Here is a 27,379-nt window from a genome sequence, read left to right as displayed (position 1 = left end):
GGGAGGGAGGAATAGGCCAAAGTGAATCCAGGATGGCCTTTTTTCCATAACGCTCTGCTCCGCAGCATATAGCTGATCTTCAAGCTCTCGGCACTTCTTAGTGGAACCGAGATGCCTGTAGCCCAGCAGACCCGCAACAATACCATTCTCATTGAAGACTGCTTGTGCTTGATGCCAAAATCAGGTCTTGTCCCTCATAGACAAGCTTTTTAAATTCCTGGTGTTTCTATTGGGGAAAAGTCAACCAGGTTTGAGATCTCTATCCATATTGCCACATGACCCTTGACCATGAAAGCCTGGTACTCCAGCTTAAAGATAGCAGCTGTGGATTTGGAGACACTTTTACCCAGTACCCACCGATGTCATTGATCCCGGGGGTCAACATTCTAAGAGCTGTGGGAATTCTGCACATTAGAAAATCAAGACCCAAGAGTGAGAATTCTCCCAGGTGGTATCTTTAAAAAGAATCCTGTTTAATTAGTTCTGCCATCCCCAATCAATCATGCTAGTCTCTACCTCTCTGTCAGTCCTCTCTGATAAACAATGGCATAAGGCGGCACTCTGCTCCTCGCTCCTCACTCTTTCTCCCCAACTCTTAAGGAGCAGCAGCTCAGAGGCCACTTCACTTCGTAATTTCTTCCAGCCTGTGAGAAGACCAGTAATTCAGGGGCTACTCTGCTCTTTGTCCCCCCCTCACTTTCTGTGAATAACCTCACAGCTCCAGCCACTCTGCTCTCTCCCTGCCCCCCTAATAAAAAACCCAGGAGCACCTGGACTGTTCTGCTCCTCGAGAAGAGCCAGCAGATCCCCAATCATACTCACTTGGTCAGCATTTTCACTCACCATGGAAAAGTGACTTTTTCCATAATCATCATGATCATTCAATAAATTTATAGCTATAATCTGCTAACCCTTTTACAATAGAAAATAAGACAATACTCTGTATGCCTTTCTTCCTGGAGTAACACTCAACAGAAATGTATTTTTCTTCTTACCAGAACTGGGCATATGGTTCACTCTAGGTGGATTTAGCAGCTCTACTGGCTGATCTCGGCCAGAAAGTCCATCTGGAAAACACAAAAAGGATTTGATATCATCACCTGTTTGTGGAATGTCTAAATTAGTTCAAATAACCAAAGTCACTAAGAGAGCCAGCACTAGGGATATGCAGACTAAGCAATTGTTTTGGACACCAAGCAGCTCAACGGTTGCGGGGACGAGGGGCCTTTAATTATTAGCATGTGTTTGGAAGGGGGCAAAAATATTCCTGCTTAGGGCTCACAGTAGGCTAGCACCACCTCTAGTCACCAACTAATTATCAGTGCAAAGGGAGAAAAAATACAAATATCAAAAATCACTTTAAACAATGATGCTCTAAAGTCAGCACCATAACATTCACTATATGAAATCTACTTTCATCTGTTCTGCTTTGGTTTTTATTTAGTACTTAGTTGTACTGGTCAGTCTTGCTACTAAAAAGGTACAGTAAATAAGTCCTATCATTCAATAAATAAATGGCTATTTATTTTTCTATTTAACAACAGTATGGTGAAGTTGCTAACAGACCTGGGAGGCATATTCTAAGAACACCTGTAGTATGCTGAAAAGATAGTAAAGAAAACAGAGCGCGTTGCAGGAGATTAAAATGCACAGACATGCATCATGCGCCCTGTTTGGCACTGGTTTGGATGTCAGAAAAAGCACTCTAAAAAATCACAATTTTTTTTTATGATATGTAGAAGTCCATCTTGTCAAAGCATTTTTCTATTTTAAAGCTTATGCCTTCCATACAAAACAAGTTGAGGTATAAACAGAAGTTGTTACAAACTACAGCACAATGTCACACCAGACTTCTTGACTTTTGCCCAAAAATGAAAGAGCAAACATCTGAAGTATTTGTTGACCATCCAACTATGTCCCACACCCACTTCCCCACTTTTGTTCATTCTTCTCCAACATCCTGCTGTCTTCTACCTTCTAATATCATGTGAATCAAGCTATATACAGTTCTAGAAACATCAAAGCAGATACCATCTTTCACAGTCAAATCAAAAGACAGTTTGATAAAATGAGTTTATCATTTAGATGTTAATGTTTTTTTTCATTATATCAAGAACACTGGCTCATCTTTTCTCTACTCCAAAAAGTTTGAAGAGAAAATGTAATTAAAAGTTCTATCTGTTGTTTGCATCAGTGGTCTCTTAGTACCACTTTCTATTTGGTATAATCTCAGCTACAACATGTCAATAAAATGAGCTGTGTCACGAGCTTTTCTTTTAAAATGGAAGCAATATTGCCCCTCGAACACATGCCAGTTAAACAGTTTGCGTGTTCGTTTTTTATTAAAGGAAATAGAATAGCCAGTAAAATAATGGATGATCCCACAGCTGCAGTGGAAGGACTATGAGAGATTTGTCTATAAGAGACTGGTGTTTGGAAGACTAGGTTCTGCTGAGGGTTAATCTGGACTGGAGAAGGGAAATGGGAGAACTGGCTAAACTTATATCAACATTAGCAGCAGGTGGTGTGCAATCAGTGAACAGGCTCACAGCTTTGTGGCTTTATTAGAACGAAGGTTCCGTAGCAAAGAGCCCGCTGTTCCACCTGTGCTTAAGAAGGAGAGTGCAACGTTTTGTTTGGGATGTGGCACTTGGTACGCTTATCTATGCATTTGTCACCTTGCTATTAGACTACTGTAATACTATTTAGGGCTACCCCTCAAATTATTCAGAAGCAGGAGACCCTCCAGAATGCAGGAACCCACGTATTAAGCAGAGCTTTGCACTCAGAATAAATGTATTCTGCAAGCTTTGTGTAGGTTTCCAGGTGGCATTCAGGGAACTGGTCTTAATTATTTGGATCTGGGTTACCAGAGTGAAGGCCTCTCCTTCCTGTACTACACTGCCAAAAGCTTTAATCATCAGAGATATTAAAAGTGAAGCTCTCTCAATACAGAAGGAGGGCGCTGGTGGCAGAGGATTCTCTGAGAGCGCCTCCTGTCTCTGGAAGGACTTCTCCCCAGCCCCTTACTCTGAAGGGGTGGGGAACCTTTTTTCCTATCGCAGGCCACTGACCCACAGAAAATATCACTCATGGGCCACACACAGCCCCGCAGGGGGGGAGAGGGGGGGCGCAGAAGCTTGGGGATTCCCCTACGCTCCGGGGTGGGGCCAGAAATTAGGAGTCTGGAGTGCAGGAGTGGGCTCAGGACTGGGACAGGGGGTTGGGGTGCGGGCTCCGGCCAAGCAATGCTTACCTCAGATGGCTCCTGGTCGGCGGCGGGGCTAAGACAAGCACCCCCACCACCGCCCTGGCCCCGTGCCATTCCCAGAAGCAGCCACAATGTGGCTAGGCAGCTCTGCGCGGTGTCCGTGCTCACAGGTGGTTCCAGGCCAATGGGAGCTGCAGGGGTATTACCTGCAGGCGGGGGTAGGTGAACCCAGACTTGGAGTTTTCTTGATCGCCCCTGCGCTTAGGGGCCACCGACCGACCAGCCTGGCACCCTAGCTTCCCCCCCACAGTGGGGCAAGCTGGCGCTTGCAGCTCCAGTCCCACAGGGGGGCACTGAGGCTCAGGGTTTCCAGCCTGTGGCGCGGAGACTTGCCACAGGCCAGATGAAATTAAGCAGGGGGCTGGATCTGGCCTACAGGCTGGAGGTTCCCCACCCTGGTCTAGAGTTTTAGTATTGGAGACATTCTGATCTTTATGAAGGGTATTTGGACCGTGGACAGAATTACAATTAGCCACAGTTATTTACTGGCATAAGATAGTTACAGTCTGGGGCCAGCTCAGATTGTAATTGTATGGATTCTGCTACTGACCTAAAGGATTTAGGATTTTTTATTATTGTGAATGTTAAGTTTTAGAAGAGCTGTCTGATCTTGTGATAGATATTTCTAATATCTTTTTATAAATCTAAAGAAGAATAATGCCCAAATAATTGAGTTTTCAAAAAAGCCACATACCAAAACAATTAAACCTTTTTGTTACTCTTTTATTCAGCCTCAATAATATGCTCAGTTCAGTACAAGAGCAAATTTGTTTTAAAAACCTCTTCCATAAAACATGGAAACCTTAGAAGACAGAAGTATATTGAGTTAGCCAAAGTTTTTGTTTTTATAAGTTATGAAATTACTATTTAGCATGGAAGGAAATGAGTTACTAGGACAAATTTTCATGGAGAGGACAGTAGGTTTGCTAGCACTTAGAAGTACATATGTTTGATCCTGAAACATACCTTATTGATATCCAACTCCGTTTCAGAAACCAACCTAGAGTTCACCAACACTTTTAAACCATTTAAAAAAATTTAAAATGACATTTGAAATTTCAAAAAATCCTACTTCCTCCCCTTAAAAAGCCAAAAAACACAGACACCCTTCTGCTTCCCCCTCTCTATCCCACCCATAGCTCCCAATGCATCAAAGACAACAAGGCCTTGACAGGGGACAGTGCAAATATTAACAAATGTGAAGAATAACTGAAGTGATGCTATGATGAGAGAAAAGAGGCATTTCAATTCACTCGTCCTACAGTATCTAGATAGGAGTCTCATGACAGTATTGTTTTTAAATTGAATTGGCTGAAACCAAATAACCTATACTACTTTTACTTTTCTTGCTACTCCTATAGAAAGGAAACGGCAGTAAAAAAAAAAGCTAGCACCAGAGACAAGACCACCACCAACACACATGAAATAAATACTATATATATACATAATCCTATTGTGTTGATGCTCTACGTCCCTCCACTTTAACATTAATTCTTGAAATAGACTCTTGGCGAATACACCAGATTCTCCCCACTTTAGTTCCTGGAAGTAACATTCTCCTTCTTTGTTCATATCAGCCCTCATCTGAACACCTGGAAGGGATTCTAGAATTCTTTTGTTAACTCAGAGAAATATAACAGTGATTAAATTTGTGGAACAGGAAGGGCTGTTTCAATGGTTAGTTTAGCGAGCTTAATGGTTGGTGATTACATAGGATGGAAATGATGCACTTTAATTATTATGGACTGTATATTAAGTTATGACACAGGCACCTAGAGCGGATAGATAGATGTTTCTGTATGGGTCTCAAGCAATAAAATGACAGGTTTCAGAGTAACAGCTGTGTTAGTCTGTATTCACAAAAAGAAAAGGAGTACTTGTTAGTCTCTAAGGTGCCACAAGCAATAAAATGTTCAGTTTATATGCTTATATTTGATCTAATACTCTTGCTAAAAGGATTAGCATAAAGAAAAGTTTGTAATTACCATGCTTAGAAAATGTAGAGTCTACTTTCTTTCCTATAACTTAACCGCCCATGACATAGGCACCTGCTGTTCTGTAACAGATCATGACTACAACAAGGAACTTACTCCCCAGATTCTAAGCACAGAGCTCTCTCCCTTTCCTCTTGTATGAATCTCTTTACTTCCCACTTTTTAAAATATATCTGCAGGGTTTTAAGGAAGGAAACCCAAGGGAAGACTGCAGAACCTTACACACAAATGTCATACCAGAGGACGACAGCATGTCCGTTTTACAAGCTTCCTGACTGGAGACCCCTAGAGAAGTGTCTACTTCTCTGAGTGGCAGGGAGACTGATGAATTAACAATACTCTGAACACTTCTCCCTGCCAGGATGAAACTGAGAATCTCAGGGAGGAGGAGCCCCTGTGCTTGAAAGATGAAAAGGAAGAACCCAGTCGTAATGGATCAGGATCATCTCCATGAGTTTTAATTCATGTTCCATTTCAACATCAAACCAAGGGTATGGATAATATGCAATGGGATGATCATCAAAACAATGTCAATGATAGCCAAAACAAAGTAAGTTATCCTTCATATTAACTAATTTTCTGCTCACTGCTTTATAGAAGTAAGGTATCTCCTAGGCAATTAATTCCTCATAAAAAGCAAAATCAGTTTTTTCACCTGGAGTTTTGGTTTTTCCTAGCACTGTTATTACCTGAACAGGCCAGGCAAAGCAGAAATCCTTCTTTTCCCAATTCAGCCATAACCCAATAATAGAAAAAGAGCAGTTGAACATAATAATTCAGCTGTTGCCAGGACACTAAAAATCTCTATTTTAAATCAGCAGACAAACACAAATCTGGTCTGCCCGGGGAAATCCGTTTTAGTAGTAAGATAAAGATAGAATAGAAAGCTAAGTTTTAGGACCAAATAGCAAACTGGGGCCGGAGGACATTTTCTATCAAAATTATATCATACAACTTAATACTGTCAATGCATTTGCTACAGTAGGAATTAACATTAACACACAGTAAAATGTGTAATGTTACATCGAAAATACATATGAAGGAGCTTGGTCATGTATCACTACAAGTTAGCTGCTACATATTAACCACAATCACAAAACTGAATAAAAAATAGAAAAGTCAGGTGTCACCTCCCAAAAGCAATTAAATTCCCTTAAAGATACACTCAGGAATTTCCAAAAAGCAGCTCAGGAAAAAATATCTAACAAGCACTACAAAAGCTGCTCTGATCTATTGGTTAGGGTTTCCACAATTTTTGCTGTGAAGATTAAAATTCCACACCATGTTATTAAATATGCATGTCTATTGCTATTAGAATATTTGAAGACCATTATTTAAAAATATTTAAAAAAAACAAGTTACCATGTGTGCTTGAAAGAAGAGATTTTTTTAACCATAACTGCCAAATCAAGTCAGATTTTCACCAGATAACAAAAGACCACACATATCCAGTTTAAGAGCTCTCTTCCCTGCAAAATATCAACATTCTTCCTCCTCCTTCTGGAGTGCTACAGCTAATCAGAGAAGATGAGAAAATTGGCTGGATTGTCTTCACTCTCAAAAAAGATTTAATCATACCTGAGCAAACATTAAATTAAAAAAAAATTGAAACAAAATCATGATTCTGCCAACCGCAAATCTAGTGAAAGTTTGAGAAAGCTATGAGCAACGGAAAAAGGGAGCCGTTGGAAGAGGACTGATTAGGCAACCTTACAGCTGTGACTACACACTCTAGGTATATTAGAGAAAAAACTGTAAAATGTTTTTTAAAAGAAAAAATGTGTGACAACAGCCAATACAACATACGTTGTGCTACCACACTGAAAATAACCTGGCAGTCTTGATGGAATTTTACTTCAAATCCTGAATAAAAAAAGCATTTTCTCTGCTCCTGCTGAGCTGCGTTCCCTTCTTACCATGGTTACTTGAGATGTTCAGTTCATAATTCTGATGACGTGTAACTGACCTTTACAATACAAGAGAAATGCTTTTACACAGTGTTTTATGCCAACATTCATGAATAAGCGAAGAGATAGGAGACATTCTGGATTGAAAAATGAATAATAGCTTCCATCAAAGACATTTTAACCCTTTCTCCCCAGCCACCCAAATAAAACAAAGAAATACAATCAGATTAATCCAGGCAAATTTAATTGAAGGGGGGGAAAAAAAAGTAGATATTTCTCCAGGCTGTTTTACCAAGTCACCTGTACGCCCCAGTTTCTTTGTCCTCTCTTTCCCTTTGTGTTCTCCAGGAGTGGGAGCCACACGGGAGTAATATCTCATGCCAAAGTTACACATCCCAGAAAAACATGGAGGGGACGGGATACAATAAGTGATGCCTCACATGACAGACTAGATAACCTGAGCAGAGTGTACTCAGCCTGATGTTGGTTAAGATAGTTAATACCTTTCTATAGGAGGGCCTGGTATCAATCTCCTTCAAATGACAAGTCATTAGACCAATGAGGCTAGTGATCATGTCAATTTCCACCCCATAGCTCTATCTTTTTTTTTTTAAACTCAAGTTATTGAGTAAGTAGTAGTGAGACAGCTGTGTCATCTCAGTTCCACATAATTTGACGTTCCCTTTCAATCTGGCTTTTGGGCTGGGCATAGCACAAAAAAGAGAACACTGCTCGTTAATCTGTCTGCAGACTTCAATACCATGGTATAAACTGAGAGTTTTGTTTACTTGCCTGTAGACTGGATCACTCTTCAACAGTTCTGTTCTCAAAGAGCTTGTAGAGCCTACTATCAATAGTTCAAATGACACTCACGTGGAGTACTATGCTGTTCTATTCCATCACCCAGATGGTGAGGCTTTTGGGTAGACAGACATTTGGGGCTATTTTGCCATAGGTATGCAGATGATACACAAATGTGCATCTCTTTCATCAAGCCCAAATGAGGAGAAGTTCTGCTTTCCGAGTATCTAACCAAGAAAAAGCTTTAGTTGACAAGCTAGCTGAAGCTCAGCCCAGGCAAAACAGACACTGCTCAGCGCCTGAGGGCAGCATCCAGAGGACATGGCAGACAAGACTCTGACTAAACTTTGTCTGAAAAGAGCAGTGTAGGAACACTTAGGTCTGATAGCTCCCAAATCCTCACTTGGCACTAGTGAACAGAAGCATCTTCCCCTCTCCCCCACTGGTTTCTAGTAAAATGATTGTGACTTTGTCTGTCTCTGATGTAGACCTTCTCAGAGTTATTCCTGCCTTTGTGATCCTAGCATTGGATTATTGCTTTGTTCTCTGACAGGGCCTAATTTAGAAGGCCACTCAGAACATATACTTAATGGAAAATGCAGCTGCACACCTGTGGAGTAGAGCTAGGTTACATTTAAAGCAAGCATGTCACACTTATTTGGTAGCAACGATTGCATTCTACTAGTGCTGTTATTTGGGCCAAGTCATAAATTTAGTACTCCATACCCCCTGCTCCCCATCCACAACAGAATGCCCACTCATGTCAAGGAGGTGTTTGCACAAAGATCAAAGATACAAACAGCAGACTGGACTTCTACATAGAGTGCTTCCGCCGACGTGCACGGGCTGAAATTGTGGAAAAGCAGCATCACTTGCCCCATAACCTCAGCCATGCGGAACGCAATGCCATCCACAGCCTCAGAAACAACTCTGACATCATAATCAAAAAGGCTGACAAAGGAGGTGCTGTTGTCATCATGAATAGGTCGGAATATGAACAAGAGGCTGCTCGGCAGCTCTCCAACACGAGTTTCTACAAGCCATTACCCTATGATCCCACTGAGAGTTACCAAAAGCAACTACAGCATTTGCTCAAGAAACTTCCTGAAAAAGCACAAGATCAAATCCGCACAGACACACCCCTGGAACCCCGACCTGGGATATTCTATCTACTACCCAAGATCCATAAACCTGGAAATCCTGGGCGCCCCATCATCTCAGGCATTGGCACCCTGACAGCAGGATTGTCTGGCTATGTAGACTCCCTCCTCAGGCCCTACGCTACCAGCACTCCCAGCTACCTTCGAGACACCACTGACTTCCTGAGGAAACTTCAATCCATCGGTGATCTTCCTGATAACACCATCCTGGCTACTATGGATGTAGAAGCCCTCTACACCAACATTCCACACAAAGATGGACTACAAGCCGTCAAGAACACTATCCCCGATAATGTCACGGCTAACCTGGTGGCTGAACTTTGTGACTTTGTCCTTACCCATAACTATTTCACATTTGGGGACAATGTATACCTTCAGATCAGCGGCACTGCTATGGGTACCCGCATGGCCCCACAGTATGCCAACATTTTTATGGCTGATTTAGAACAACGCTTCCTCAGCTCTCGTCCCCTAAAGCCCCTACTCTACTTGCGCTATATTGATGACATCTTCATCATCTGGACCCATGGAAAAGAAGCCCTTGAGGAATTCCACCATGATTTCAACAATTTCCATCCCACCACCAACCTCAGCCTGGTCCAGTCCACACAAGAGATCCACTTCCTGGACACTACAGTGCTAATAAACAATGGCCACATAAACACCACCCTATACCGTAAACCTACTGACCGCTATTCCTACCTGCATGCCTCCAGCTTTCACCCTGACCACACCACACGATCCATCGTCTACAGCCAAGCTCTGCGATACAACCGCATTTGCTCCAACCCCTCAGACAGAGACAAACACCTACAAGATCTCTGTCAAGCTTTCTTACAACTACAATACCCACCTGCAGAAGTAAAGAAACAGATTGATAGAGCCAGAAGAGTTCCCAGAAGTTACCTACTACAGGACAGGCCTAACAAAGAAAATAACAGAACGCCACTAGCCGTCACCTTCAGCCCCCAACTAAAACCCCTCCAACGCATTATTAAGGATCTACAACCTATCCTAAAGGATGACCCAACACTCTCACAAGTCTTGGGAGACAGGCCAGTCCTTGCCTACAGACAGCCCCGCAACCTGAAGCAAATACTCACCAACAACCACATACCACACAACAGAACCACTAACCCAGGAACTTATCCTTGCAACAAAGCCCGTTGCCAATTGTGCCCACATATCTATTCAGGGGACACCATCACAGGGCCTAATCACATCAGCCACACTATCAGAGGCTCGTTCACCTGCACATCCACCAATGTGATCTATGCCATCATGTGCCAGCAATGCCCCTCTGCCATGTACATTGGTCAAACTGGACAGTCTCTACGTAAAAGAATAAATGGACACAAATCAGATGTCAAGAATTATAACATTCATAAACCAGTCGGAGAACACTTCAATCTCTCTGGTCACGCAATCACAGACATGAAGGTCGCTATCTTAAAACAAAAAAACTTCAAATCCAGACTCCAGCGAGAAACTGCTGAATTGGAATTCATTTGCAAATTGGATACTATTAATTTAGGCTTAAATAGAGACTGGGAGTGGCTAAGTCATTATGCAAGGTAGCCTGTTTCCTCTTGTTTTTTCCTACCCCCCCCCCCCAGATGTTCTGGTTTAACTTGGATTTAAACCTGGAGAATGGTCAGTTTAGATGAGCTATTACCAGCAGGAGAGTGAGTTTGTGTGTGTATGGGGGTGGGGGGGATGTGAGAAAACCTTGATCTATGCAGGAAATAGCCCGACTTGATTATGTAAAGAGTTGTCACTTTGGATGGGCTAGCACCAGCAGGAGAGTGAATTTGTGTGGGGGGGTGGAGGGTGAGAAAACCTGGATTTGTGCTGGAAATGGCCCACCTGTTTATCACTTTAGATAAGCTATTACCAGCAGGACAGTGGGGTGGGAGGAGGTATTGTTTCATGATTTCTGTGTGTATATAAAGTCTGCTGCAGTTTCCACGGTAAACATCTGATGAAGTGAGCTGTAGCTCACGAAAGCTCATGCTCAAATAAATTGGTTAGTCTCTAAGGTGCCACAAGTACTCCTTTTCTTTTTGCGAATACAGACTAACACGGCTGTTCCTCTGAAATCTGGCCTTAGTAATAACTAAAAGTATAGTAACTATACAAAGTAACTAAGTATGTATAAAGCACTCAGTGGGAATATATGTCCTCTCCTCCACCCTGGGACACCACTATTTCTGCCCTCTTCCTTCCCAACCCCTACTTTGTTTTACATCCCTGAGTCTTTATATTTTCTCTCTTCTGCCCTCTGCACTTCATTCCCTACAGCAATTCCCAATGCCAGGGCTTCATTCCCACCTCCTTCCTCATTCCATCTGCTAAAAATGATCAATAATGCAGTCATTAATGTGACATTAAAATATCATTTCAGGAATTCATGCCTCTCCAAATCTGCAGGCATAGGAAGGCGAGGCTATCGGTTTACCCTTAGTTTATATTCAGAAGAATTTCTTCACAACCATGTGGCCTAGAAGTCTCTTTTTTTTTTTTTTTTAAGGGGAGATTCTGGGCCACAGAAGTAAATTAGGCAGTAGGTCAGATCTGAAAACTGCAGTGTCTTCCCAGCTGTTTCAAACTGTAATTAAAGGTATTTGCATAGAGCTCAAACTATACAGTATTTAATTGGCAAACTCTAACCTGGCTTACACCAGGATAGAAAAAGCTATCACAGCAAATGACATCATACTGTACAGTCTTGCTCAGTGCTTACATTTGAAATCTTGGGGACTGAAAGCAGGGTGTGCTCAGAAGGGTCCTCTAACGTTGCATTCATTTCTCCCAACTCTCCAACATAGCCTGAAATCTGTTGACCTACAGGACACAGCAAAGCTCACCTATTTTATCAGAATTTCTTCAGATGTTTATAGTGTGGTATGCATTGTAACATACGCATTGATCATTGAATTGTGCGTTTTAATTGTGTATATGCACCCAGGGACTATGTGATGGACATGTTCCAAACCTAAAAACAACTAGATATGCGTTTCTGTTATAGGTATACATGAATTGTGATCACATATAACTTCCGTTTATGAATTTATAAAAGGAGCATAAAAGGGAGGGCTAGTTCTTGAATAAAAATGCCCACAATAGGCATCCGCACGTTTTATTTCAAGGAAACGGTTCAGTTCATGGATGATTTAGGTTTTTGTCTTCCTAAAATGTAGTGAGAAACAGTGCCCTTCTGTAGTATTATTGGAATGAAAGAATGCTGAACTGGGATATGTGAGAGGAATAAAACCAGCATAAATCTTCAATTAGTGCCTGCCAATTAAATGTGGTCCACTACTATTTCCTGAATTACAAATTGCTATCATACAAGGTAATTGAGAAATATAACACCATGTTAAAATGATATTAGCAATGAGAAGAGTAACTTTTGTGAATGTATTATTTATCTGCCTATTCACTTGAAGTTTACAAGATGGAAAAAAAACCTGTACATTTACGAGTGAGAAAGCAATTAAAGGCAGCAAATACATTATTTGTCCATAAACCTACGAAAAAATGCTCTGTTTCCTTTCTAATTTGTCTGCACTCAAGAATCTATTTTTGGAACTCTCCCTGGACTGGACTATAGCATATGTACTGTAATGGCATTGTAATTAGCCCAGAGAGCTGGAAGATGCATTGCACATCCAAAAGGGAAGAAGTCTAACAGAATGAAAGCATCCTTCACTTCCTTCTCAAAATGTGATTTATAGCAGTTACCAAGAAGAAACACATTCAATAGCACATTCAATTGAACTGACTGCTTAGTCTATTATTAAAATCCAGTGTATCCTAACAGCATGCAGAACTCAGCAGAAACCATCATAACAAATATTTGCTGTAAGCAGCTATTACTGAACAAGCTCTATTTACTATTATTACAGCAATTGTGGGATAACAGATAACTGGGGATATCCACAATAAGAATTGGGAGTGGGAAGAAGGGAAGGGTGTAAGAGGAAAAAAAGAGTTAATCCAACATTGCTCTTGATTTTACATGTAGTATTAGCATTAGAGACCTTTCATTGCTTATGACTGACATGGTGCATAAATTACCAGTGCTATCTCTTAGGAAAGCCCTGAGTATTTTCAGAAATACTCGTTTTCTTCCATAACACTTCTTTTCTTTTGTTTAACAGCAACAGAGTTACAATGTTGTCTTCTCTCTCTACTATACAAAAGGTTTACACAGATTTGAGTTTTAAATCTCCTTCATGTCCCTGACACAACTGATTACCCAAGAGACATTACTATGTCTAAATGTCACATGGACGGCAACAAGTATCCCACTGAAGTCAGTAATAGCTCAGCAGCACCTTGCAAGAGGAGTACCATAAGTTATTTTCTGTAGATCTATTTTGCCATATAAACCATGAAGATTTGGCAAACAGGATCAGATGATGCTTGGGCTGCATCGGAGAGTGCTAAAGGAGTTGGCGGATGTGATCGCAGAGCCATTGGCCATTATCTTTGAAAACTCATTGCGATCGGGGGAAGTCCCGGACGACTGGAAAAAGGCTAATGTAGTGCCCATCTTTAAAAAAGGGAAGGAGGAGGATCCTGGGAACTACAGGCCAGTCAGCCTCACCTCAGTCCCTGGAAAAATCATGGAGCAGGTCCTCAGGGAATCAATCCTGAAGCACATAGACGAGAGGAAAGTGATCAGGAACAGTCAGCATGGATTCACCAAGGGCAAGTCATGCCTGACTAATCTAATCGCCTTCTATGATGAGACAATTGGCTCTGTGGATGAGGAGAAAGCAGTGGACATGTTACTCCTTGACTTTCGCAAAGCTTTTGACATGGTCTCCCACAGTATTCTTGCCAGCAAGTTAAAGAAGTATGGGCTGGATGAATGGACTAAGTTAGTTAGATTGTCGGGCTCAACGGGTAGTGATCAATGGCTCCACGTCTAGTTGGCAGCCGGTATCAAGTGGAGTGCCCCAAGGGTCACTCCTCAGGCCAGTTTTGTTCAATATCTTCATAAATGATCTGGAGGATGGTGTGGATTGCACCCTCAGCGAGTTTGCAGATGACACTAAACTGGGAGGAGAGGTAGATACCCTGGAGAATAGGGATAGGCTACAGAGGGGCCTAGACAAATTAGAGGATTGGGCCAAAAGAAATCTGATGAGATTCAACAAGGACAAGTGCAGAGTTCCGCACTTAGGACAGAAGAATCCCATGCACCGCTACAGACTAGGAATCGAATGGCTAGGCAGCAGTTCTGCAGAAAAGGACCAAGGGGTTACAGTGGATGAGAAGCTGGATATGAGTCAACAGTGTGCCCTTGTTGCCAACAAGGCCAATGGCATTTTGGGCTGTATAAGAAGGGGCACTGCAAGCAGATCGAGGGACATGATCGTTCCCCTCTATTTGACATTGGTGAAGCCTCATCTGGAGTACTGTGTCCAGTTTTGGACCCCACACTACAAGAAGGATGTGGAAAAATTGGAAAACGTCCAGCAGAGGGCAACAAAAATGATTAGGGGACTGGAACACGACTTGTGAGGAGCGGCTGAGGGAACTGGGATTGTTTCGTCTGGGGAAGAGAAGAATGAGGGGGGATTTGATAGCTACTTTCATCTACCTAAAAGGGGGTTCCAAAGAGGATGGATCTAGACTGTTCTCAGTGGTAGCAGATGACAGAATGAGGAGTAATGGTCTCAAGTTGCAGTGGGGGAGATTTAGGTTGCATATTAAGAAAAACTTTTTCACTAGGAGGGTGGTGAAGCACTGGAATGCGTTACCTAGGGAGGTGGTGGAATCTCCTTCCTTTGAAGTTTTTAAGGTCAGGCTTGACAAAGCCCTGGCTGGGATGATATAGCTGGGGATTGGTCCTGCTTTGAGCAGGAGGTTGGACTAGATGACCTCCTGAGGTCCCTTCCAACCCTGATATACTATGATTCTATGAAAATATTTACAATGGCTGCAATATGCATTACTGCACAAAAACAAGAGACAAAATCTGATCTCATTTCAGTTAAAGTTGAGACACTAATGTTGACTACCCACAGTTAATGTCACCTTCACTATATTACTAGGAAGTTTTATAATTTCTTTCCTTAAATTATATTCCATTTGTCAGTCAATCACGAGAGGACTAAGAGCTCAAGTTGCTGATACAGACCACAAAAATATGCAAAACTTAATATCCAAATGACAAAAGTAATATTTTTAAATGCCAGATGTAAATGTGTTGTCTTCAGCTTCCTGTGCCATTACTTTTTAATTGTTTGTGGGCGGGAGAATAAAGCCACTCCTCTTAAACAGGAGAATCGTAAGTCAGTTCAACAGATTTGACCTGTGCACACAACTGAATATATATTTCAAAACTCTGCTATGAATGAGGAAAACAATGTACTTTTAAAAAAGTATTTGCAAAGCAAGATGGCACTTTGCAAGGCTATTAATTAGGTTAAAAGCTTTGAAAGTTAGTTAAAAACAGTCCAGGATAAGCATGATAAAAGGAAATTTAGCAATTGTAATGTATACGTTCCTTAGGGGAACAAGGGATGTTAGGACTGTTTCACACAGATCAGGTAGCTTTCAAATAGGTGAATTAGGAAACTGAAGGCAAATGAAGAGAGAGAAATGGAAAAGAAATATAATTAAAACACTGAAGAGATACGTTTCAGAGTGGTAGCCATGTTAGTCTGTATCAGCAAAAAGAACGAGGAGTACTTGTGGCACCTTAGAGACTAACAAATGTATTTGAGCATGAGCTTTCTTGGGCTAACCCCCACTTTATCGGATGCATGCAGTGGAAACTACAATAGACAGAATGAACGTGAAAAAATGGGTGCTGCCATACCCACTATAACAAGAGTGAGCAGTTAAGGTGAGCTTTATCAGCAGGAGAAAAAAAAAATTGTAGTGATAATCAGGATGGCCCATTTCCAACAGTTGACAAGAAGGTGTGACAGGTTTCAGAGTAGCAGCCGTGTTAGTCTGTATTCGCAAAAAGAAAAGGAGTACTTGTGACACCTTATTTAGCGACTAACAAATTTATCTGGGCATAAGCTTTCGTGAGCTACAGCTCACTTCATCGGATGCAGTCAGATGAAGTGAGCTGTAGCTCATGAAAGCTTATGCTCAAATAAATTGGTTAGTCTCTAAATAAGGTGTCACAAGTACTCCTTTTCTTTTTGCGAATACAGACTAACACGGCTGCTACTCTGAAAGCCTCAGATAGCGTGGCTGATGTGATTAAGTCCTATGATGGTGTCCCCTGAATAGATATGTGGACAGAGTTGACAACGGGCTTTGTTGCAAGGATAGTTTCCTGGGTTAGTGTTTTTGTTGTGTGGTTGCTGGTGAGTATTTGCATCAGGTTGGGGGGCTGTCTGTAGCAAGGACTGGCCTGTCTCCTGCGAGTTGTCTGTGGGCGAGGACTGGACAACGATCCCCCACTTTCACAGGCCTTGGGAGGCAGGCCAGTCCTCGCCCACAGACAACCCGCCAACCTGAAGCATATTCTCACCAGCAACTACACACCGCACCATAGTAACTAACTCAGGAACCAATCCATGCAACAAACCTCGATGCCAGCTCTGCCCACATATCTACACCAGTGACACCATCACAGGACCTTACCAGGTCAGCCACACCATCACCGGTTCATTCACCTGAACGCCCACCAATGTAATATACGCCATCATGTGCCAGCAATGCCCCTCTGCTATGTACATCGGCCAAACTGGACAGACCTTATGTAAAAGGATAAATGGACACAACTCAGATATTAGGGATGGCAATATACAAAAACCTGGACGAGAACACTTCAACCTCCCTGGACATCGGGGGGAGGAATAGCTCAGTGGTCTGAGCATTGGCCTGCTAAACCCAGGGTTGTGAGTTCAATCCTTGAGGGGGCCATTTAGGGATCTGGGGCAAAAATTGGCGATTGGTCCTGCTCTGAGGAGGGGGTTGGACTAGATGACATCCTTATGTCCCTTCCAAACCTGATATTCTATGACACACAATAGCAAATTTACAGGTAGCCATCCTGCAGCAAAAAAAACTTCAGGACCAGACTTCAAAGAGAAACTGCTGAGCTTCAGTCCATTTGCAAATTTGACACCATCAGCTCAGGATTAAACACAGACTGTGAATGGCTCGCCAACTACAAAAGCAGTTTCTCCTCCCTTGGTGTTCACACCTCAACTGCTAGAAGAGGGCCTCATCCTCCCTGACTGAACTAACCTCCTTATCCCTAGCCTTATTCTTGCTTGCATATTTATACCTGCCTCTGGAAATTTCCATTACAGTCATCCAACGAAGTGGGTGTTCACCCACGAAAGCTTATGCTCCAACACGTCTGTTAGTCTATAATGTGCCACAGGACTCTTTGCCCATTTTATTTAGTTAGCATGTTTCTGATGGCACACAATCACGGTGACAATATTCATTTTGCCATGAGTTTCATTCCAGATGTGCTTTCGCTGAAGCTGAGGTGTTTCTGGAGGCCTCTCCAGAGGGAATGATGAATTTAGGACCCACTTCCTTAATTACCACATCATTTTCACTGTCTGAAAGTTATGCGTGCTGCACTCTCCCTTTCTTCTGAGCCTGTGGAGCAGAGTTTTTTTGTGTGTGACTATCTTCCTTTTCTCATTTCCTAGGCAGGCCTAGACCGTGCACCACCAGCAGCTCCATCCCTCAGGGCATAGCTGCTAGCAGAACCAGTCATGCCCTGGATGTACCACTGAGTGAATGACTAAGTCTGAGCATTTTCATCTGTGTACATTCACAATTAACACATTTTTATCTGAGCTAGGAGACTACTGCCACTGAGCACAGGACAAGACAGATTTTTGCACACATGGGATCTTTAAAGATCGTATTTTAGAGCAAGTATCATCTTATGATAAAGGCAGGACTGTGTCAGAAGACTTTCTGTACGACCTGGAGCAAGCTACTTAACCTCTGTCTCCGTTTCCTCTACCATAAAATAGACTTTACTCACTGTTAATTCTCTAAAACCCTGAGAAGGGAAGGTGCCATAACAGTGCAAACTATCATTTTATTTTACAACTGAAACGTTTTTAAAACATTGGGCCATAGCTGAGTCCAGAGAAGTGAAAGAACGAACGAAGGCATATGTTGTTGCTATATTTAATAAATGATTCAAATATTCATTTCCATTTAAATATGCATTTTAAATAAAAAAACAGAGTTAAAAAGGCTGCATATTGTTTACAGTATTTTACACACCATAATTTAAGACATCCTCTAGCCCTCTCTTCCTTTACCTTGACAATAATCAGAGTATTTTCAAGAGTAATTCTTTAACTGGTTATTTGCAAAGGAAACTTATTGTATTAGTAATAAATTGGTGCCATTTGCACTTAGCCAGGTAACTCACCTAATTCATTAAGGGTATATGTGGCAAGTTAAAAAGACATGTTACCACTTCAAATAATATAACAATTTGCAATGAGACTCACTAACCTCCCCATTGTTTCTTTCAAGTGATATTTGCATAATCAGATAACTATGTCCATACCAGTCCTGTAGACAGCATAGACCTCAAACTAGAAAAAAAAAAAGCATAAAAATGTTTCTACATTTACTACATTTCTACAATGCTAACTACCTAAAAAAGATTTTTCTTATTTCATATGTTGGATTTCAGGACTGGCCAAACTGTGGTCAAGTCTCAGTATGACTAAACAAACAAAGAGGATGTGCTTGACCTATCATTCAACAGATTTCACAAACTGCAACAGATATGCTGTTCAACTGTGGAATTATAAAGTAGGGACTATGCCAATATTTGAGTAAATATATTAAGTAGAATCACAAAATCTGAATCTTATTTTGAGGATTAGCTAGCATTCAAGAGACTGAAAATCCACAACTCCATGCAAATCAGATAAAGATTGTTTAGTCTCAGACTATTAAGGGCTTTTTTTTTTCTTTTTAAACTCAAACTAGTTTCCTCTTCCACAATTCTGACTACTTTAAAATGTGATAAAATATGAAGTTCTTGGCATACCGTATGTAATTCCATAATTTGGGCTTTAAAATATTTCTAAACCTGAGTGAAAAAGAAAATGACTACATTTCAATAGTATTCTACGTGTTTATGTCCCTTCATAAATTTAGTTTAAAGACTTGTTTCCCTTGATACTGTAGGAACAGGAATGGGGTTCTACTGGATTTGTCACTGTGCGAATACCTAGTTAGACATGGTCCTGGTCCATGCAATGAAGTACTTCCATGATAAAGAGAGGAAGCCCTAGTGCTCTTCAGAGATAATTATCTCTGCAGCTTTTGTTCTGACTCTGCCAGTCCACCTGACTAGGAAAAGGAGAGGTGCTGGCAACCTCCAAAAAGGACCTCTTCCTCTACTATGTCTGGAAGAGACAGATATTAGTATATATCCACATACAAACTTTAATGGTGAAGCACTATACTGTATCTTCTTTGTGCAATACCAAGTTCTCGTACAAGAGGCACTTGCCATAAGACAAAATCAGATTTCTTTAGAGAAAGAAATCCAAAACAAGCTCAACTAAAATTGCATTTGAAACCTATAGTTAAAATCAGAGATCTGTAACAACTAGAACACTCTTTCTACATTGGCAAAAGTCAGTCTAATTTTAATCATCTCATAACTGTACTGCTTGTGCACACTGAGTATCCATACTAAGCATTCGTACAGGTAACTGAGGTATAAGATACTCAAATTGTATTAATCTCTCCACAGCACTCTAAGATCCTGTAAGAACAACAAAACAAAACAAAAAAAGGTCTTCCACAGGGCAGCACTACCCATTACCCCTATGTGATCAAGTAAAATGCACCTAATGAAATATCTTGAGCCAGGAATGTAAAGACTGTCCTCCTGATTTCAACTGTAAAATATTTTCTTATCTCTTGACAATAGCAGGATACTGTATGTTTTAACAGTGATTTATAATGGAAGTTGATTTTTAAACTATTACATAGTTTGATTAATGTTTGAGATAAAGCCAACATTCTATATGTACATCTAAACATTTAGAGCAAATCAGTAGTATAAAAGCAAAATACTCAGAGTCTACAAAGATAGAACTTACAAGTTGCTGAAAGAGACAAGCTTTCAAGCTTCGCAAAACTTTCTCTCTCCAACGAAGTTAGTCCAATAAAAAAATATTACCTTACCCATCTTGTCTCTAATATCCTGGGACCACTATGGCTACAACAGCACTGCAAACCACAAAGTTTCGTAATATTGGATTGATTGCGGTCTTTTACAAACTATAATTACCAACATTCCTTTGGTATCTTGGAGATACTTGCAAAAGGACCGGTTAAGTCTCTAAGAAGCGTGGACCACTCAATATTATTTAGAAACTTACATTACAAGGGTCTAATTTTCAGAAGCAATGAGCACAGCTCCAATTGAGTTCAGTAGAATCTGCATATAACTCAACACCTCTGAGAATCAGACACAACATCTCCTGGGCTTGACAGAATTGCCCAGAAAAAAGGAGAATGAGAAGCCAACTGAGGCCTGTTCCAAAACTAGTTAAGAATCACAAGTTTGTTCAAAACAGAAAAAACATGTATTCTGAATTTACTTTATTTTGATTTTTTGTGTGTGTTCCAGACTGAATAGCAAAAATAGCTATACGTAACTGAAAATGTTCACTTTCCTCCAGGATTCTAGGATGTAGTAATTGAAAGAGAGGACAAGAAAGAATCATGACGACACACAATCCTTTGAATGGATGTTGGCATTCTGCATTAAAGCACCCACTGTTTTCAGAGGCTAAGGAAGAAACCCAATTTCTCTCAAGTTTCCTCATACAAAGTTTAGAATTAGAGAATACATTGCTATCTGAGCAGCAGTCATGCAGCAGATGATTTAAATGTACATAAAGTAGAAAAGAGATTAACACAATCAATGGCACAGCCCTGCTCTCAAAGTTTGCAAGCAAGACAGTCAGATGTAGAATTTAGGCATTACCATTCTGAGTCAGACCAGTGGTCTAGTATATATAGTATGTCTGTTGTCCACTTACAGTTTGTCTACACCCGCACTTCATCAGCAAAACTTTTGTTATTCAGGGGTGTTAAAAAAAAAAACACACAACTCCGAATGACAAAAGTTTTACGGATGAAAAGAGCTGTGTGTGAACAGTGCTTTGTTGGCAGGAGAGCTCTCTGCAGCCAACAAACAGCAGCTACACTGCGCGCCTTTTAGTGGCGCAGCGTGAAGCCATAGCCTTAAACTACGTATTCTTGAGGATGAATATCTTAGTACATGTTTGTACAGCACCTAGTCTCACAAAACTGGGTGACTGGGCAACAAAATGGTAGATGAAATTTAATGTTGATAAATGCAAAGTAATGCACACTGGAAAATATAATCCTAACTATACATATACAATGACGGGGTCTACATTATCTGTTACCACTCAAGAAAGAGATCTTGGGAGTCATTGTGGATAGTTCTCCAAAATCATCCACGCCATGTGCAGCGGCAGTCAAAAAAGCAAACAATGTTGGGAATCATCAATAAAGGGACAGATATTAAGACAGAAAATATCATATTGCCTCTATATAAATCCATGGTACACCCACACCTTGAATACTGAGTGCAGATGTGGTCGCCCCATCTCAAAAAGATATATTGGAATTGGAAAAGGTTCAGAAAAGGGCAACAAAAATGATTAGGGGTACAGAAAGGCTTCTATATGAGGAGAGATTAATAAGACCGGGACTTGTCAGCTTGGAAAAGAGGAGACTTATGGGGGATATGGTAGAGGTCTATAAAATCATGAGTGGTATAGAGAAAGTAAATAAGGAAGTGTTATTTACTCCTTCTCATAATACAAGAACAAGGTGCCACGAAATGAAATAGGTAGCAGGTTTAAAACAAACACTAAGTATTTTTTCATGCGATGCACTGTCAAGCTCTGGAACTCCTTGCCAGAGGGTGTTGTGAAGGCCAATACTATAACGGGGTTCAAAAGGGAGCTAGATAGATTCACAGAAGATAGCCATTGATGGACCTATTAGCTAGGATGGGCAGGAATGGTGTCCCTAGCCTCTGTGTGCCAGAAGCTGGGATTGGGTGAAAACGCATGGATCACTTGATGATAACCTATCTGTTCATTCCCTTTGGGGCACCTGCCATTGGCCACTGTCAGAGGACAGGATACTTGGCTTGATGAATCTTTGGTCTGACCCAGCATGGCCATTCTTATGTAGTATAATGGCTTCCTGATCTCAGTTGGTGTCTGTAGATACTACCATAAAACAAAAGATATAAACCACTACTACAAATGAGATAGCTGGGTGGGCAGGCACCTTCAATGAAAGATCTGCATGGATTCCTAGAGTGTTATGGGGAATTTCTGGCACACAGCTTGAAAACACTGCTACCACACTAATAACTCACAAAGTCTAATATGAGGGAGATCATACAGAATGAGACCTGCCATTCCTTACAGGAAATCCCTTTGGCCAGGCTTTCAAGAACCAATGACAAATTGGCCATGCTTTTTAGTGGCCAGATCCATCAATCAGGCTGGGTAATCTGAAGATCTGCAATAAGCAACAAACGACAGTTACCATACTCAAAGTGTGCTCTACTCAGAGGAAAAGGGAAGCAAATTAGCTATTATACTTTTTTTAAAAAAAATGTGCCCATTACACAAATAAAATATATATAAAAAAGATAACTATGGTCAGCCAAAAACCAAGCTGAAAGCACATTATACATATATGTGTCACACTCCACCATAACCCCCATCACGCAAAAATGTAAGTGAAAGTATAGCAGAGTAACGATCCCAGCTTTGTTTGGCCCAAAGATGAAGTGAAGTGAATAGGCGTCAATTCTGTTAAAGATGAAAACTGATGGCAGGACATGGAGATACATTCCTATACTTTCCATTGCCCCGAGAGTTTGGAAATGGACAGAGTATCTGGAGGAAAACCTCAGAACTCCTCTTACACAGTAATTACATACCAGCATTGGAAAGTAAAGAAGAGCCTGCAAAAAAAGCCAAGATCAGTACTGAATTTTACAATGGCATTGTATTTAAGACAGCTACTAAAGAGAGATTTTTAAAAAGTGTACAGATGGAATTTTCTAAATCCTCTGGTTCAAGGAATTCACAATTCAAACAGACTCAGTGGCCATGGAGGGACAATTGTTTAAACAAGATAATCAGTTTTAACTCTGAAAAGATCCTAGAAAGAACAAGAGCAAATAGAAATCTGTTTGTTTTTTTTAAACAGGTAATAAGTTCAGAACAGCTGCCACCAAACACTGAAGTTTCCACAGTTAACTCTTCACACACAAAAAAAAGCAGCAATAATATTTTAGACCCACAAGTTTAGTCAAATGTTTATGTTTAATGAAAGGCAGGCATATCCGAACTGGAACCATTAGTCAAAAAAATTGTTCCAGTTTCACCATTTTCCAACAAAAGCTATTTTTGTGGGGAATCCTGCATTTAAATTAGAAATGTTAAGAGGGCACACAATGTGTAAAACAGCAGTGACTGATATTACGAAAATTGATCAGACATGTACTGCACAATCTGATGTGTCCTTATTGGGGTAAGAGGAAGATTGCAAAGGGACTTTTTACTACTGCCATCTGCTGTCTTGATGACACTGCAAGCGTGAACAGCCGCTCATTTATTTACAGAGTGGCAGAAATCCACTCAAAGGCCTTTCATTCAACCATGGGCACTTGCAGTTTAAGAGAATTAAGTGTCACTGTACCAGCTGAAGTTTATAAAGCAAACTGTGACGGCTTGGATCACAGAAACCCCCTAGGGGTTGCCACCTGATGTGCCAAGACTACTTCTGCCCCTGCTTTCCTGCCCAATCAGCTTAGGACTTCAGTGCCCTGCCTAGTTTGAGCCAGACCTGCTAGCCTGCTGCAAACCCAGACCCAGGCCTGAACCATGTCCCCTAACAGCTTTAAGCTCAATAGAAAGCAGCTTGCAGAAGGGTGCCTGACTAACACTCAGATGCCCAACTCCCAATGGGGTCCAAACCCCAAATAAATCCATTTTACCCTGTATAAAGCTTATACAGGGTAAACTCATAAATTGTTCGCCCTCTATAACACATAGAGAGAGATGCACAGCTGTTTGCCCCCCACCCCTCAAGTATTAATACATACTCTGGATTAATTAATAAGTAAAAAGTGATTTTATTAAATACAGAAAGTAGGATTTAAGTGGTTCCAAGTAGTAACAGACAGAACAAAGTGAATTACCAAGCAAAATAAAATAAAACACGCAAGCCTAAATCTAGTACAGTAATAATAACTGAATACAGATAAAATCTCACCCTTAGAGATGTTTCAATAAGTTTCTTTCACAGACCAGACACCTTCGTAGTCTGGGCACAATCCTTTCCCCTGGTTCAGCCCTTGTTCCAGCTCAGGTGGTAGCTAGTGGATTTCACATGATGGTTCCCTCCCTTTGTTCTGTTCCACCCACTTATATATCTTTTGCATAAGGCGGGAATCCTTTGTCCCTCTGAGTTCCCACCCCTCCTTCTCAATGGAAAAGCACCAGGTTAAAGATGGATTCCAGTTCAGGTGACATGATCACATGTCACTGAAAGACTTCATTACCCACCTGCCAGCACACAGGTATACAGGAAGACTTACAAGTGAAACGGAGCCATCTACAGACAATTGTCCTGGTTAATGGGAGCCATCAAGATTCCAAACCACCATTAATGGCCCACACTTTGCATAATTACAATAGGCCCTCAGAGTTATATTCTATATTTCTAGTTTCAGATACAAGAGCAATACATTTATACAACTAGGATGACCACACTCAGTAGCTTATAAGCTTTGTAATGATACCTTACAAGAGACCTTTTGCATGAAGCACATTCCAGTTACATTATATTCACACTCATTAGCATATTTTTATAAAATCACAGAGTGCGTCACACAGACATCTTCACATGCATCTTCCTGACCCTCAGAAAAAGTATCACTCCATGGTCACAAGAGCACTTTCTAGGTGGCCAGGATTTTTTTTGAATTAATAATGTGAGTGGACTTTAACACCATGGAGTAACTGTTCCACCAGAAGCCCTTCAAGTTTCTTACTATATCAATCACCAAAATATGAATTTACCAGTTGACGTTAACTTTCAGCTATTTAAAATCTTACTGATTATACTTTTAACCAGGAATGGGCTGATTTGCAGGTAAGGAATATGAGATCATCAAGTTATTCTAGAGGGCACTAATAAAACCAACATAAGGGCACCTGGCCAACATAAGGGCAGCTCTGTTCAAACTTTCCACTCCCTCCCACCCCCCAACACACACACACACAGCTGCTGAACACCTGTGCTTCTCACTGAAATTAGTTGGACTTGTGAGTGCTCACAATTTGTGTATCAAACCCAGGGTTCTCTAAAGAACAATAAATATTGACAGCTAGATGACAACGCCCAGAAAGTAAAAGTTAGTGGGTTACTGTTTTTGTTGTGTGATGTGTGGTTGATGGAGAGTATTTGCTTCAGGTTGGGGGGCTGTCTGTAAGCGAAGACTGGTGTGTCTCCCAAGACCAGTAGTGTCCAGGAAATGGACATCACTATTAAGCGATGGTCACATAACCACCACCCCATACCGGAAACCTACTGACCGCTATACTTACCTACACACCGCCAACTTCCATCCAGAACACACCACACGATCCATTGCCTACAGCCGAGCTCTAAGATACAACCGCATTTGCTCCAACCCCTCAGACAGAGACAAACACCTACAAGATCTCTATCAAGCAGTCTTAAAACTACAATACCCACCTGCTGAAATGAAAAAACAGATTGACAGAGCCAGAAGAGTATCCAGAAGTCACCTACCACAGGACAGGCCCAACAAAGAAAATAACAGAATGCCACTAGCCATCACCTTCAGCCCCCAACTAAAACCTCTCCAGCGCATCATCAAGGATCTACAATCTATCCTGAAGAACGACCCATCACTCTCACAGATCATGGGAGACAGGCCAGTCCTTGCCTACAGACACACCCCCAACCTGAAGCAAATACTCACCAGCAACCACACACCACACAACAGAGCCACTAACCCAGGAACCTATCCTTGCAACAAAGCCCGATGCCAACTCTGTCCACATATTTATTCAAGTGACACCATCATAGGACCTAATCACATTAGCCACGCCATCAGGGGCTCGTTCACCTGCACATCTACCAATGTGATATATACCATCATGTGCCAGCAATGCCCCTCTGCCATGTACATTGGCCAAACCGGACAGTCTCTACGCAAAAGAATAAATGGACACAAAACTAACATCAAGAATCATAACATTCAAAAACCAGTAGGAGAACACCAACTACTCTGGTCACTCAGTAATAGACTTAAGGTGGCAATTCTGCAACAGAAAAGCTTCAAAAACAGACTCCAACGAGAAATTGCTGAGCTTGAATTAATATGCAAACTAGATAACATTTACTTGGGTTTGAATAGAGACTAGGAGTGGCTGGGTCAGTACACATATTGAAATCTATTTCCCCATGTTAAGTATGCCTCACACCTTCTTGTCAACTGTCTAAATAGGCCATCTTGATTATCACTACAAAATTTTTTTCTCCTGCTGATAACAGCTCATCTTAATTAGCCTCTTACAGTTGGTATGGCTACTTTCACCTTTTTACGTTCTCTGTATGTGTATACATATATCTTCTTACTATACATGTTTCATTCTATGCATCCGATGAAGTGGGCTGTAGCCCATGAAAGCTTATGCTCAAATAAATGTTAGTCTCTAAGGTGCCACAAGTACTCCTGTTCTTTTTTGCAGATACAGACTAACATGGCTGCTACTCTGAAACCTGCTTACAAAGAAGTTGCCTTATTTTTGTATGCAAGAATCCATCAGTCTCCAGAAAGAGATTCTGGGAATTAGCAAACAAGGGACAGCTTGAATAGTAAGAGAAAGACACAGTTACGAGTTCACAGCACACCGCAGAACCAGACTGCCTAACGCAGCATAAGAGCCGTTCCTTTTTGTAATGTCTAGTGGACAACTGAGCAGATAAGTAATGCGCCTATCCGCAGATTTTATTCTACGCAGCTCTATTTCTCTTCACCCATGAAGTGGCAATAGGGTTGCCAGGCGTCTGGTTTTCCCTGGCGGCTCCAGTCAGCACTGCTGATAACTGGTGAAGCACGAGTATCAAGTGTTTTCTCCTTCCTACTAACAC

The 27,379-nt window shown here is 41.2% G+C and overlaps 1 protein-coding gene across 11 annotated transcripts in view; it reads right to left on the bottom strand.

Moving 5' to 3' along the window:
- HDAC4 (histone deacetylase 4) overlaps window positions 1–27,379 on the bottom strand; it is a 469,205-nt gene that overhangs the window by 298,965 nt on the left and 142,861 nt on the right. For 10 of the 11 annotated variants that reach the window (XM_073306830.1, XM_073306829.1, XM_073306834.1 and 7 more), the window contains one exon: window positions 996–1,067. The exons of the other annotated variant lie outside the window; for it this stretch is intronic. In XM_073306830.1, the coding sequence (XP_073162931.1) occupies window positions 996–1,067 (72 nt within the window). The remainder of the gene's footprint in view (window positions 1–995; window positions 1,068–27,379) is intronic. 11 annotated transcript variants of the gene reach the window in all.

This window comes from Lepidochelys kempii, chromosome 11, assembly GCF_965140265.1.
Source record: "Lepidochelys kempii isolate rLepKem1 chromosome 11, rLepKem1.hap2, whole genome shotgun sequence".
NCBI classification, from domain to species: Eukaryota; Metazoa; Chordata; order Testudines; family Cheloniidae; genus Lepidochelys; species Lepidochelys kempii.
The sequence above is the reverse complement of the archived record's forward strand: the minus strand, read 5'-3'. Positions and strand labels throughout refer to the sequence as shown.